The sequence below is a fragment of the Hydra viridissima genome, unplaced genomic scaffold, assembly GCF_058129835.1.
Source record: "Hydra viridissima isolate aposymbiotic clone 2 unplaced genomic scaffold, HvirCarnegie_v1 scaffold_11, whole genome shotgun sequence".
NCBI classification, from domain to species: Eukaryota; Metazoa; Cnidaria; class Hydrozoa; order Anthoathecata; family Hydridae; genus Hydra; species Hydra viridissima.
In genome coordinates, this window is record NW_028324310.1 from 4,412,297 (window position 1) to 4,427,610 (window position 15,314).

At 29.6% G+C, this 15,314-nt stretch overlaps 2 protein-coding genes and 2 pseudogenes across 4 annotated transcripts; 3 read left to right on the forward strand and 1 right to left on the reverse strand.

Moving 5' to 3' along the window:
- The first annotated feature begins 4,044 nt into the window (after window positions 1-4,044).
- Window positions 4,045-7,116, forward strand: LOC149881797 (uncharacterized). Its single transcript, XM_090067337.1, has one exon. It carries the CDS (start codon window positions 5,772-5,774, stop codon window positions 6,798-6,800), a length of 1,029 nt encoding a protein of 342 aa, XP_089923463.1. The 5' UTR covers window positions 4,045-5,771; the 3' UTR covers window positions 6,801-7,116.
- Window positions 7,117-9,406: 2,290 nt separating this feature from the next.
- On the reverse strand, window positions 9,407-11,484 carry LOC149881798 (uncharacterized). Its single transcript, XM_090066112.1, has one exon. It carries the CDS (start codon window positions 11,343-11,345, stop codon window positions 10,500-10,502), a length of 846 nt encoding a protein of 281 aa, XP_089922238.1. The 5' UTR covers window positions 11,346-11,484; the 3' UTR covers window positions 9,407-10,499.
- A 1,259-nt stretch (window positions 11,485-12,743) lies between these two features.
- On the forward strand, window positions 12,744-13,815 carry LOC145191730 (metallophosphoesterase domain-containing protein 1 pseudogene; annotated as a pseudogene). The gene has a single exon (XR_016444828.1). The product of XR_016444828.1 is annotated as a metallophosphoesterase domain-containing protein 1 pseudogene (transcript).
- Window positions 13,816-13,945: 130 nt separating this feature from the next.
- LOC149881799 (metallophosphoesterase domain-containing protein 1 pseudogene) lies at window positions 13,946-14,974 on the forward strand (annotated as a pseudogene). Its single transcript, XR_016444829.1, has one exon. The product of XR_016444829.1 is annotated as a metallophosphoesterase domain-containing protein 1 pseudogene (transcript).
- Window positions 14,975-15,314: the final 340 nt, after the last annotated feature.

Here is a 15,314-nt window from a genome sequence, read left to right on the forward strand (position 1 = left end):
AATAATCCTAATTGAACTTTTAATCAGAAAATCAGCCGCAAACAATTTCCTGGCTCTTTAAAAAATATATTTTTGAATATTGATTACCTGTTTTCAAAAATGTATCGAAATTCGCTTCACGAGTTTCTTTACGTGGTTGATCAAGCCTAATTTGTTTGGTCACAATAATGTTGAAAGTTAACGCAACTGTGGTAGAACAGTCTTACATCTAAGCATGACTAACGTACCGGTTATGAAAATATAAAAATATAATATACATCAAGATCCTCAATATAATGAAGGTAAAGCTTCTCATCATTTTATAATTTCACATAAAGTTCAAGCAGCATTTTCATAAACAAGTTAATATTGGGGTAATTAAAATCATGATAAAACTTTACTAATTTTAAAAGCTAAAGCACAATACTTAAATGAAAATGACGAAGAAGAATAAACTTCTCGTTGTGTAGTACTTGTTATGAAGATGTTTTTTATTCAGTTTTCCAGCACCGCAAAAGTTTTCCGTTCCTCCATCTATTTATGCTTTTGAGAATATTTGTATTGAAATTAAGGAGGAAATCAAAGACTTTTCTGTAACATTTTTAGATATCATGTAAGTTCATGTAAGATTATACTAAGCGCTTAAAACGATAGAAAGAACCCCCAAATAGTCAATAAATCTCATTGTCCTATTACAAAAAAGTTTTTTTAAAAAATTAAAAATGTTTGTAAACGCCTACAAGTTATGAATTCGTTGAAATCTCACCTCAATTTTTAATGTCTTATATTTTAGCTTTGATAGTTTATTATAAATGAACTAGAACAAAATCCAATAGAAGAAGTACGCGATCTTTTAACAAACTTTCTTGATTCTAGTTTGTTTTTAAAATATGTACAATATTTGTAACATTAAATATTTATAAGAATCATTCCCCTTTGAAAGGGTAATTTGTAAGGAGTTGCTTTTTTTCTTCTATAAAACGTTTTTTTATATTCAACAAGCTTTGTTTAGCTTTTTGCTTCCATTGAATGACGTCTTATATCAAAATAAGATCATCCTTTTTAATGGATTATTACTAATACTTCCTTAAATGCTTCTTAAATTTTTTGCATAAACGTTTCGCTTCGGTCTGTATGAGTAGTTAAAACGAACGGGGTCATCATATCTTCTTAACAGTTCTAACTTCAACATATCTATTCTTATCGTAGTTTTCTTAAAAAATACAGGATATAGTTGTAGACTGTTAGATGAATTGAATCTTAATGAACAACTGCCTCATGTCGTTTTCCCTTCTTTTAAACTCGGTAATTCGTCATTAGCTTTCATTCAGTGACAAACATTTTGTGACGATTGTAAAATTGTGAATGTTGTAAATGAGAAAGATTAATAAGAGCGTCATCATGCAATATCTTTTTAAATCATAAACAGTTGCTAGAAATTATATCTTTTCATTGCAGATTTTGATGTTTTAAAAGGACCCAAAAACTTGTTTAACCAATTAAAACTGAATTATCGAGAGAATCTCAAATCTCTTTCATGTTACGCACAATTACCTCAAGTTTAAACAGAACCAGATGAGTACCAAACAACCTTTACATCCAAACTTCCTAACTAAAACCTAAAAGTAGTTTTCAAATAAAAATCAAGTGCAGGGTTGTTAGATTAGCATTTCTAGTTATCAACACATTTTCCTACTTAATCTCAAAGGTATTCGTTTTTCAGGAAAAGCATAATTCAACATTCCGATGAATTCCCAGAAAGTGTACTCAATTTTATAACCAACAATAGCTTTGAAAAATTCATTTATTTTAAAAAAAGCTTTGTTGATTAAACCTTACTTAACCAATAAATTACTTTACTTGAAACCAGGTACATGGAAATACTCAAATTCTTTTCCAGAACTTTAAGCATCGAAGGGCGTTGGGTAATATGTATCCTGACACCATTACTGATTATAGGAGTGCCACGCTAAGGTCAGGGAAAAGCGTAAACAACCTTATTGGTGTTTAACAAAAAGCCGAAAAGATAAATCTTTCGGCAAAACTCTCCAAGAAAGCGATGGTTGAAAATGAATTGAGTATCCCAAATACAGAACGAATGCATATAATAAATAAAGTGGCATGTAAAAAATTGAAACAATAATGATAAATTCTCTTGCTATCTATTTGCAATAGACAATAATGCTTGTATGATAATTCAAACATAATTTGTTACCTTAGTGTATTTCTCTGTCAACTATATTAAGTATATCAACTCTCGCATTCAAATTATTTTTTATCTGCATAATATCATCCTCATTAAAGCCCACTCACTACTTCATGATAGCTAACAAACAAAGCTAGAAGTTCTGTATTTAAAAAATGGTTGCTACGTTTCAATACTTCTACCAGAGTTCTAAGGATAAATGTGAAGATGCTTCTTTTTCAAGTTTGTTATTGTAGTTATGGTCTATTTGTCTTAACACCTAGAGATATTAACATTAGAGTTTTACGTTTCAAAGAAGCTGACTTAGTCACTGACTTGGCTTCAGTCCTAGTTTTTTTGGTAACCAACTACACATAATCATAATATTTGTAAAAACAATTACTTATATTCGAGACTTCCTCAATACCTGTTTGTACTTGTAATAAGATCTCGATATCAATTTTAGTATGCGTTAAGATATAATATGAAGCAATACAGACTCGGCCATGTTTAGCTTAAGGGATGAAATTAAAAGTGATTTGCCCAAGTTTTTATTAAAAGATGGAGAATTCTTAAGTACTTGGTTTTTTAAATGCAAAAGTTTTATCGAAGATTTCACTGTCAAATAATTATTCTCAAAAGAGTTAAACACACAAAAGGTCAATAAAAGAGTTAAGCACACAAAAGGTCAATAAAAGAGTTAGAACTTAAGAAATACATAACAATTGTCACCCCAAAATTCTTTATTTAAATTGTGAGGAAAGGGAACTAATTTAGGAAATATGAAAAAAACTGAAATTAAATCTGTTAGAAAATTTTAGTTATAGCGCGATGTAAAGTACTTAAGACACAAATATTTTTTGGTGGTTTTTTATTGGATTGAGACCTGATTAAACACGTGACCTTTTTTATGATAACCTCATGTCCGTTTCCTTCCACGTGCAACGCTATTGTTTGTAACGATCTAGATTTTTTAGATTTTTCATTTTGAAATAAAATCTTATCGCAAAGATGTTCCATTAGACATTTGGCCATGGACTTATTGTATTATTTACAAATAGATTTTTAATTTTCTAAGTTTGAGTAAAAATGTGTTATCATTTTTCATTTATCAGATTCAACTAAATAAAACATGAAAGCCATCCTCCTCTTCATGTTTTTAACATCAAGATATTGCTCACTTAACAATGTAATATAGTTCTGAAATATAGTTCTCTTATATTTAAGAATATTTAAATTATATATATATATATATATATATATATATATATATATATATATATATATATATATATATATATATATATATATATATATATATATATATATATATATATGCATACATGCATACATACATGGGTGGTTAAATGTATCGCTAGATGGATGTATTGATGTGTATTTTTTCAATCATTTTTCAAAATTGACGAGTGCATTATAGTATATAAGATGAAATATTTATGTGAAATGCTTAAACAGAGGATAAAAATGTTGGTATTTCATAGAAAATTAACAAATGGGCTTATGAGTTTCACGTTGTGAGGAAGCCGACCTGGGGTTTTCTCAAATTAAAATTTTTTCCGTAGTTAACATTGAAATCGTTAACTAAATATTAGGTGCTGCATGCGGTAAAAAAAAAGAAAAAAAAAAAAGAAAAAAAAAAGAAAATAATCTTTCATCGAGACAAAATTGAAAATTCTTTTCCGATTCATGTATATTAGTGCAGTCTTTTTAATAGTCTATCAGGTATTATCAATATTTTACGATTATTTTCATTGGCAAAATATACACTAATTAAATAGAATCTCAACACCAAATAAACGCACACGTTTGTTTTACAATGTGCTTGGACACCAGAACATTTTAATTTACTGAGCATTTTTTTTGTTTCGGTCTTTCTAGTTCATATGCTATCCGAAGGCTTTTTTTTTTTAAAGTGACACCTAAAATTGTAAACCACTATTAGAATCCACTTTATTGTTTGCAGCAACTACATCAACAACAATAACAAAACAACAACAACAACAGTAACAACAACAACAAAAACAACGAATAGTTTTTTTTTAAAATAAAAAAAAATTGATTTTATTATTTCCAATCTTCCGAAACTGTTTCCTTAACATCTGCTAACTAATCTGATTTATTCGTCATGCAGATAAGTGGGGCATATTTTATATTTCTGCGATCTCTTTGTGTTATAATATATTATCCTCTTAGTTCGCTTATTTTAGTTTACCGTTTGTTTATTTTTTTTTTTTACCAAACAAATAATGTTAATTATACGTTAATAACAATAATAATACATATAAATTAATATGCAGATACTTTAAACAAAGCCTTTAAATGTTTACGGGTTCGACTTTTCATTGTAATGTTTTAATTACAAGAAATAAAAAAAAACGTTTACTGGTTTCTATAGATAATGCTTTTGTACAAGATTTTAAATGGGTGTTAATGCGACAGAATTGAGTTATCTTTGTATAGTACATTATGTTTTTATAATATCAACGATACAATGTATATAAAATTTAAGTTTTATGGAAGAAAAAAAAACAAAATCTGTTGAGAAAAAAGAAATAAAGTACAAGCGAGATGACGAAGCAAAAGAAACAACGTCAACATTATGAATAAAATATGTTTTGGTTCTCGCTATTTATTTATTTTTTTAAAAAAAAAACGTGTTTTCTTTGCTGTAAACAATAAATCGCGTGATTAGGTTACCCGGACGTAGCGTCGCGCTTTCTTTATTAAAAAGGTGGACGATTTTTTTTTCAAAGAAATCTTTCCTTACGTCATATTCTTACCAATAGTATTGGAAGTTACATTTCAGCATAGTTTTCTATAATTCCAATAACAGAATTTCACTTAAAAATAGAAAGTAGGATTTAAAAGATAAAAAAAAGTCGTTAAAGCCGTTTAACTTTGGTCATCCCATTTTAACTTTTTGGTTCTAAAAATTTAAAACAGAAAGTCTTTTTAAATTCAAACTTTTGACAACAAATTTTCCGAGCGAAATTTTGATACGAAAAATTTTTTTCTTCTTTTATGAGAAAATTTGTTTAATGACTTTTTATAATTCCCAACAACTAGATATTTTTGTGGGCCTCCCGTCGAAAACTCTTTGTTTCATGATCGATTGCGCCACAGCGATCCTAAAGTTGCTTTTATAATGTTGTGCTTTATTCTTATTGTAGGGTTTCACCTCGTGGATTTTACATAATAGAGCATAATACCAAATCCGCTGAATAATTGACTTTTTAGTTTTTATTATTGTACACTAATAATTAATTACAAAGATTCGTTGTAAAAATTCCTCGCGAACAGTGGAGTCTTTTATTATCGCGTTTTCAATGGAATAAATAACGCGCTTAAAAGCTTTGATTAGGGCAGCTGGTATTATAACAAACGATAGCAGATATAACGTTCAGAGTCAGAATAATTGAGATAAAATTAAGGTTATCATAAAAAGTGTTTTGTTTATTTTGTTTTTTGAATGAATAAATATATTGGTAAGAAAACCTATCGTTTATAAAAAGAAGCCTAGAAGTTATTTGGAAGTTCGCCATTTTTATATTTTAAAAATACAAAAGCGTTTATAAAGATTTAAACTATGAGTTCAATGCAACATAAACAGTTAGCGAATGACCACGTTACTTCTCAAAACACATCAACAATCAACCAAACCAGCGCTTTGCAACAAAATGGACACTACGAACCCAGAACACAAGGTACGCTGGAAACAACTGATATAAAAAGCGAACAAGAAAATAAACTAAAAAATGACGAATCGGCTAAAATAAAACGACCTATGAATCCGTTTATGATATTTGGCTGTGAGAAACGTCGGAAACTTGCACAGGTCCACCCTCGCATGCACAATTCGGAGATTTCTAAAATTCTTGGAGCTGAATGGAAGCGTATGAGTGATTACGATAAATCTCCTTATATCCTAGAAGCAAAGCGTTTAAAAGAGCAACATAGCATAGAATATCCAAACTACAAGTTTAAAGCAAATAGACGAAAGCCTCGTCAAGCTATCAAAAAAGAGAGACCCTCTTTTCCATATGCTGCAGACATAAACACTATTCCTACTGCAATGAAATTCCCTTATCCCAGCCCTTTTTTCCAAGATTCAATGTACGGCACAATGTACCCAGTAATGGGCAACAGTAATCACCCTGCTTACTCAAGTATGTATAGTGATTTTGCTCGCCAATCGATGTCTTCTGGTGGAGTATTAAGAACAGCCTCAGCTGCTCCGACCACTACTGCCTCTGCGGCAGACTATTATTCGCTAAATAAAAATGCCAGTCCAATAGCAGCAGGAAATGATTATTATGGGGCACTTTCCAGCAAAAATGAATATTACTCTGGTTTACACTCTTCGGCTGCAGAAACTAGGGCTGAGAGATCTTCAAGTGGTAGCGGAGCGGATATAATTAACCTGTCAGACAGATATCCTTCTACTGAGAGTAGGCAGTTTGAAAACCGATACAGTAGTTCATTTGTCGGTGGTCAAGGAGCCAGTGGTAGCTCTGTAGTCGTACCAACATATACGTCTATTCAAAACATTCCTCATCTTAATACAGAAAGTCCTGCTGCCTATTCATACTCAAATCTTTACGAGCAAAGGCACTGAACTGTACTTATGGTCAGACACAGTAACACGAGTTGCCGACTCTTTACTGAAATAATCTGTTTCCCAAATGAAAACCTCGAGGCTTGCAGCTTTCCTCGGTTTGACGTAAAAAGAATAACGCTGATATCGAAAATAAAGCGAGAAACACTTTGTGAGCGATTTATAGTTTTATACAGAATGCTCAGCATATGAAAAGAATTCATGTGTTCAATATATTTACTTAAATAGAATTTTTAAATTTTTTTATTCGTAGTTTGAGACTAAATTATTTTGTCAAGATAATGTCTTGAAAAATTGAAAATTTGAAAAATTAAAACTACTTTTTTTCTGCCGAAAGAAGCGAAATTAACGTTTAATTAAGCTTTTAGAGCTAATGTTTTCTTTCCTAACCATAGCAGAGGGGGGGAGGGCTACTCTTTTTTATAATAGGTATTATAGTACTTGGTATAATAGACCGGCTACCGGGGATGTTATTTAATTTTTTTACTGCAATAATTGAAGTTTAAAAATCTTCATCTGCTTTATGATTTTTGCTTACACTACCTTAATCAAACACGCTAAAAAATAATAGAGGCTACATCTTTTGCCTTTTCATATCTATCTTTCAAATATAATGGTAGTATGTAAGTGGTGACACAACATGATAACTTAAAAAGTTACCATCTATCTTCATTTTATCCAAGATTGCTTTTTATAGAGAATTTTGAGAATTCTTTTTAAATTGCTTTAAGTAGATGTTGTTTATTAGCCTGATTTTTTTAGAACTTATCTTGTTAATTAGTGTAATTACCATCAACATTGCTTATCTTTTTAAAAAACTCCCTTTCAGCGCTTTTAAAACTTTCAAGCATTCTTCAGATAAGTCACATAATTAGGCTTGGTAACAAATCGAAGCGGAACTGATAGTTATGCCAAAATGCAACATATAATCAAATGATCAGTATGCTTAAAAAATACAACATGGCAACCAAAAGATTTTAAATTTGAAATATTACCTAGCACTTCATCATATTGACTTTTAAAATCACAAATAATCTCAACAACGACAAAAGAAAATTCTTGAGCAGAGGACAAAAAAAATCTCTCTTTGTAAGAATCATCAAAAACGTTTATCAAAGTACATTATAAACCTCTTGAAAATTATTTTTAAAGTATAATTGCAGATGAAAAAAAAAAGTCCTACCATCTGCGTGATTTAAGAGCAAATGAAAGAAAACCATTTTTTCAAGGTTAAAAAAAAAAAACACATCAACATTCTCTATCCATTTAATTGTTATTAAAATAAAACCATTTTAAAAATTTAAATTAGAGAGGAAAAAATGTTAAAGAATAATATTATCAAAATAAGTATAAACTTCAATGTTATGACATAAACTCTTATGTGTCATTTATCAGTCTTTTGCAAAAAGTGGCTCGTTGACGTGCAATGCAAAAAAATAATAAATAGACTTAATAAAATTGATTACATATCTGTTCAAAAGATTTCTGAGAAAACTATAATTGATGGGTTTTTTTTCTTCATTACCTTGAGAAGTTTAAAAAAAGCCTATTTATTTTATTCAGAAAAAGGCCAAAAGAAACACAAGCTTTATTAGACTTTTGTCTTAGCAATTATAGCTTTGTTACCCATAAGTTTATTTGAGTTTCGTATGAACATCTTTAAGTATATTATTGGATTAAAGCCGAATTATTTTTATTTTATTCCATTTAACACTAATGATGTATTTAAGTTGTATTTATGATGTAGTTATTATGTATTTAAATTTTAATTATATTGTAGTTATGTTGTATTTATACACGTAGCGAGGAAGAAAATAACTGCAAGGTATAAGTTCAAGTGCTTCGCAAAATGTAACGACACAAAACACTTCGCGCTTGTTAGTCTTTCCTGTTCGGTTGGTTGTAAGTCACTTATAATCTTCAATTAATGATTTTCCTGACGTTCTCGCTGAGTTTTTAAGATTGCAAACACAAGAAAAAAAAACAGATTTCTAAAAGCACGGTTCTCTTCTAAAGGAACACAAACGCTTTTATTCTGCGTCATCTTTCCGGTGATCTTATGTTGGAGTTCTTTGGCAACATTTTTAAGAGGATCATGAGTTTATCGAAATAGACATCGAGATTACTCAGGAATCTCCTTCGTAGAGGAACTAAGGATGTATTTACTCGAACTCCTATTCTTTTTAATGCACCACCATTAAAACCATCTACAACAGTTTAAAAAATTTTGTTTGACTGGAACATGTAAAGGAGATCATAAAAACAAGATGAAGGAAAGTGAACGGAAAAAGTCAACGGAAAGCTAAATGATGTAATACTTTTAGAGCGAAGCTACTCGTGATGAAGTTTCTGCCAATCGCTCATTCAGCTTTTGATATGACTAAAGTCCAACTGATTGTATCGAAGTATTTAGTGATGGATTAAAATATCAAATCTAAGTTCGTTACGTGTCGTTTTAATTCGCAGTAGCATTCGATTTCTCACGAAATTTTAACAGTCTTTAATTACTATGGAGACATTACAAATGAGAATTGAACATAATTAAAGTGGTAAAAAGCGAAACAAAAAATCGAACACTTAAGCAAAAAAGGCTTGGAAACTTGTTGGATTATTTTTTGCTGATTTGAAAAGTTGTTAATTTCTACAAAAAATATCTCTAAAAAAATAACAGCTGCTTGAATTATTTGTAAATATCTAAAAAGTTAAGCAGTGGGACAAAATAGGTGGGACAAAAGAGTAGGATGGGGGGGGGGGGAGAGAATAACTGTACTTGGAAGTTCTTAAAAACAAAAAACACTCACTAAACGAACCAATAAGCTATATAAAAAAAGGACAAAATGAAAAGAGTAATTAAGTGTCCGATTACACATAAAGATATTCTTTAATACAGAATCAATAAAAGTTAGTAATTTCAACTTTTTTTAAAAAAATAAAAAAAGCTTAAGAAAAAGATATTCTTTGTTTTCTGCATCAGTTTCGTCAAAATGTTGTTAATTTGATGCATAGTTTAAGTTTTTTAGTTTGATGCATAGATTAAATATCCATGCTCTAGTTGTATATATTTTGTACATCTTGTGTTAAAATTGGTCGATCAAAGCAATCAGACGGATTGACTATAATTCTCTATGACGCAACACCAATTTTTTTATGTGTGAATAAAAAGAATCCTTAAAATCACGAGTGGCAGTGGGTTAACGAAAAAACGCCAAGGCTTTGAATTGGTTTGCTGGATCAAAATTATCACTTTCTTTTGTCTTTTTTTAATGCTGCGGTTGTTACTGCTTATGTCACTATTGGTTTATGGAGTCCTCCAATTTACTTTAATTATTCCTTTTGTGTTTTGTGTTTATGTTAGTGCAAACAGAAACTCGTCTGTGTTTTCAAATAAAACACGTTACCCGATATAATAAATGAACAGTGCTTTTTTGTGTTTTTTTGCCTGTTTTTGTGTACGTGTTTTTTGTATACTTTTGTGTGTTTTATGTGTTTTGTGTGTTTCTTGCGTAAGTGTCTTTTTATCTAAAAGTTTAATGTATGAAATTTCTTTTATTATTTGGTTTCTTAATTTAATATAAATAATTAATCGATCTACGAGCAACTTTTAAATATTTTATTTGAACGGGGCTTGTGTCAGCATTGCAAAAAAAAAACAGATGTTTCTTAAAACTTTTTTCATGTTCATTCTTTTTTTGCTTTATTTCAATCAGAAGCTTCCGTCCTTTTGTCGTCCATGACTAAAGGAGCGACCTCATTAAAAATTAACTCCAAAATCAAAAGGTCTGCAAAAGAAGTACATGCAGTGTCTTCCTTTGAATAACTCATTACTGTGGAATGTTCTGCATCATTCTTGTAACTCAACAATAAACTTACTATTTCCGTGTCACAATTTTCTTCAGCCATTTTCAGGGCTGTTTTGCCGCAATCACATTTTATACTCTGATTGATTCCATTTTTCAAAAGTAATTGTACCATATTGAAGTCTGTATGGCACACAGCATAGTGAAGGGCTGTTAACCCGTACTTATCAGTGGCATTTACATCTGCTCCAGCCTGTAAAAGCAATTTAGTAGCTTGATAGTTGTGTCTATCCACAGCAATGTGAAGCGGTGTTATCCCAACCAAACTTTTGGCATTTACATTTGCTCCTTTTCTTATTAACAATATTATAGCTTTCTGATTGGACAAGTATGATCGTGAATATAAGGCTTGATGGAGAGAACTAAACCCAACCAAGTCTTTAACGTTTATGTTCACACTGTAGTTTAGCAAAATCTTCACAGCAAGTAAATTTGCAAGTTGGACTGCCAAATGAAGAGCAGTTTTACCTTCGTTATTTTGGAGGTTTGGATTGATTCCACGGTTTAGCAGTAGTTTGATTGCGGGTGTGTTTGAGTACATAACAGCTAAGTGTAAGGCTGTTCTTCCACTTGCATTTCGACAATTCACTTCAGAAGGTTTTTCGCGCAACAAAAAATTTAGTTTGGTCAACTCGGAGTTTAAAACTAAATGATGTATGTAATCACACGCTTTGCCCATAAAAAACATCTGTTAAAAAAAACTTTCTTGTTTATGATCTTGTGCATAGCAATTTTATGTAATTTCTGTTATGAAACGATCTAATTTGAGAATTTTCAAACTATGATAAGCTGCGATATTTCTGTTATGAAATGATCGCTACCGGTCAATTTACGATTTCAAAAATAAAATAAGCTTGGGTTTCATCGGATCATCGCATAGAAATTAAATTATCTTATGTTATCTAAGGACAAAAACTTTTGTTACTATATAATCCAATATTGTTAATGAAATTTGCGAACTATTTTACTTTAGTTTTTTGCTTTAAAAAAAGTAAAATAAAACAGTTTTTAAAAAGTATTTATATTAATTACTATGTTAGTTACTTTCTAAAAGTAATTGACATTACTTTTTAACATTTTTGACATTTATTTTGTTAATATACTTTTTAAACTTTTTACATTTATTTTGTTAATATATTTTTTAACATACTTTTTAAGTCTTACACAAAAATAAAATTAACATACAATTGAGTTTAGGTTTTTCTTTTGTTTTAAAGACATGAAAAAAAAAAGTGTTTTTTTTTTAAATTTAAACAAGCATTTCCTTAGATCATCATCACCCTAGAGAATATTCCTCCAGAAGTAATCATTTGGTTGCTATTGATATTCTTTGAGAATGTTAGCATGATTTTTCATATGAAAAATTATTGTACGAAATTTCTGAGAAATATTGAAATAAAGACTATTCCAAATTTGAATGTTAAAAAGCTGTTAAAAAGTTATTTTATCTTTTTAAAACAAAACAGATAAATTTTGTTATATAAAATAACAAATAAAATCTGTTACAACTGCAAAAATCTGTTACAACTGCAACCTGTCATAGGTGAAACAGAAAAAAACCTATAATAATTCTTTTTTTCAAAATCTGTCACGTTTTTCACTTGTGGATTGATTTCACCTGTAATCAAATTTTTACAGATTTCTAATTTTTTTTTTTTTTTTCTTTTCTTTTCGATTCTTTTTGATTTTTGATTTTTTTTCTTAACCCTATTGTAAATTACACATTATTGCAATTATAAATTTTACTTAAATTGTGTGTAATGTATTAATACAAATACATTACAAATGTGATAATGTAAAAATGTGATAACTATCAACAAACACTTTAAATATGTGGAATAATGAGAACTACCCAATTTGTCTTTGATTCAAGCTGTTTGTATTGTCACTAACACAATCTTTTTTAGGATTTTTCAACAACTACACCAGATATTTTTTGCAGCTGTAGTAGTCACCAGGTATTCTTAAAATATTTAATAATAACTTAAAATATTTGACTATGGTTAATAGGTGGTTTAAAATTTAGTTCAGTTCATACGAGCTTCCTTTCGGACACTGATCATGTGCCATTAAAATAACAAAATTAATGGCAGAAAAAAAAGAGAAATTGTCAGCTGTTCCATTTAGTGAAAACCCTGAAAAATGTATTTTACATTTAACAGAATGCAAAAGATATGAGAACTTGAAGTTTATTTCAGACAATTTAGTATCTAACACTGCTGGTTCTGTTCGTTTTGTTTGTATTTCTGATACCCATGGAAAACATAACAGTATGTCAAATCTTCCAAAAGGGGATATTTTAATACATTCAGGAGATTTTAGTATGCTTAGTCACAAAGATGAACTAGAGAGTTTTAATGACTATCTAGGAAGTTTAAAAAACACATTTAAGCATATAGTTGTTATTGCAGGTAACCATGAACTATCATTTGATGAAAGAAAATGGAATAAGTCTAGTTTGGTTTTATCAATTGCAAAAACATATTATTTAGGTTCACCATTTGCTAATATGTTAAACCCTGAAGAATCTAAAAAAATTTTAACAAATTGCATTTATTTGCAAGATGACTATGTTGTTATTGATGGTATAAAAATTTATGGATCACCTTGGCAGCCTCCACATTTTGATCTAGCATTTTGTTCAACCCGTGGAAATGAAATAATGGAGAAATGGAATAATATTCCATCTGATACAGATATATTAATAACACATGGTCCACCTCTTGGTATTGGAGATAAATTAAAAAGCAATTATCATGTGGGCTGTGCAGACTTATTAGTCACTGTACAAGATAGAGTAAAGCCAAAGTTTCATATATTTGGACATATTCATGAAAGTCATGGGATATGGAGTGATGGGACTACAACTTTTGTTAATGCAACGATATGTGATAGTAAATATAGGCCAGTTCAATCTCCTATTGTCTTTGATTATTATCTTAATAAATGATTGTTAATGTTAATAATGTGTGTGCGTGCATGTGTGTGTATGTGCATGTGCGAGTATGTGCATGTGTGAGCTATATTCTTGATGATAAACTTAGAAACTTTTACATCTAATGTTTGTTATAAAATTTGATATTCTTAGTTTTGTGCTTTAAATATTCACTTTTGTATGACATAGTTTCAAAGATAATGTTGTTAACCAAGTTTTCTAATGAACAGTTGTTTTTTTTTATTGTTAAATTTTTAAGTTCAAATTAGTTTATGTAACAATGGCACACCCAGAATTTTGATAAAGTTGGTAAAAATAAGAATATAAGCAAAAATTCTTTGGATTTTCACTACAATTTTTATTTTTATTAACTTTAAAACTTTATTTAAAAGTATATGTAAAAAAGACATTATCATTTAATAGTCATCTGCTATTAAAATAGTGAAATTAATGGCAGAGAAAAAAGAGAAATTGTCAGCTGTTCCATTTAGTGAAAACCCTGAAAAATGTATTTTACATTTAACAGAATGCAAAAGATATGAGAACTTGAAGTTTATTTCAGACAATTTAGTATCTAACACTGCTGGTTCTGTTCGTTTTGTTTGTATTTCTGATACCCATGGAAAACATAACAGTATGCCAAATCTTCCAAAAGGGGATATTTTAATACATTCAGGAGATTTTACTAGACGTAGTCACAAAGATGAACTAGAGAGCTTTAATGACTATCTAGGAAGTTTAAAAAGCACATTTAAGCATATAGTTGTTATTGCAGGTAACCATGAACTATCATTTGATGAAAGAAAATGGGGTAAGTCTAATTTGGTTTTATCAGTTCCAAAAACATATGACTTTGCTAAAATGTTAAACCCTGAAGAATCTAAAAAAATTTTAACAAATTGCATTTATTTGCAAGATGACTATGTTGTTATTGATGGTATAAAAATTTATGGATCACCTTGGCAGCCTCTACATCGTAATCTAGCATTTGATCTAACCCGTGGAAATGAAATAATGGAGAAATGGAATAATATTCCATCTGATACAGATATATTAATAACACATGGACCACCTCTTGGTATTGGAGATAAATTAATAAGTAATTGTCATGTGGGCTGTGCAGACTTATTAGTCACTGTACAAGATAGAGTAAAGCCAAAGTTTCATATATTTGGACATATTCATGAAAGTCATGGGATATGGAGTGATGGGACTACAACTTTTGTTAATGCAGCAATATGCGATAAAAAATTTCGTCCAGTTCAATCTCCTATTGTCTTTGATTATTATCTTAATAAATGACTATAAATATTAATTATGTGTGCGTGCATGTGTGTGTGTTTGTTTGTGTTGTGTGTGTGTGTGTGTGTGTGTGTGTGTGTGTGTGTGTGTGTGTGTGTGTGTGTGTGTGTGTGTGTGTGTGTGTACGCACGTGTGTGTGTTATATTTGATGATAAACTTAGAAATTTTTACATCTGTTTATATACTTTTAATTTTGTGCTTTAAGTGTTTACCTTTGTGTGACAATGTTGTCTACCAAGTTTTTTAGTTGGCAACATATTTGAAACTATATGTTATACAAATTAACAGTTATTTTTTTTAATGTTAAATTTATTTTAATGAATTTTTAAAATTCAAATTAGTTTGTAACAATAACGTACCCAGAATTTTTACCAACTTTAAAATTATTCAAAATTTTATAAACACAAATTTTATAATAAT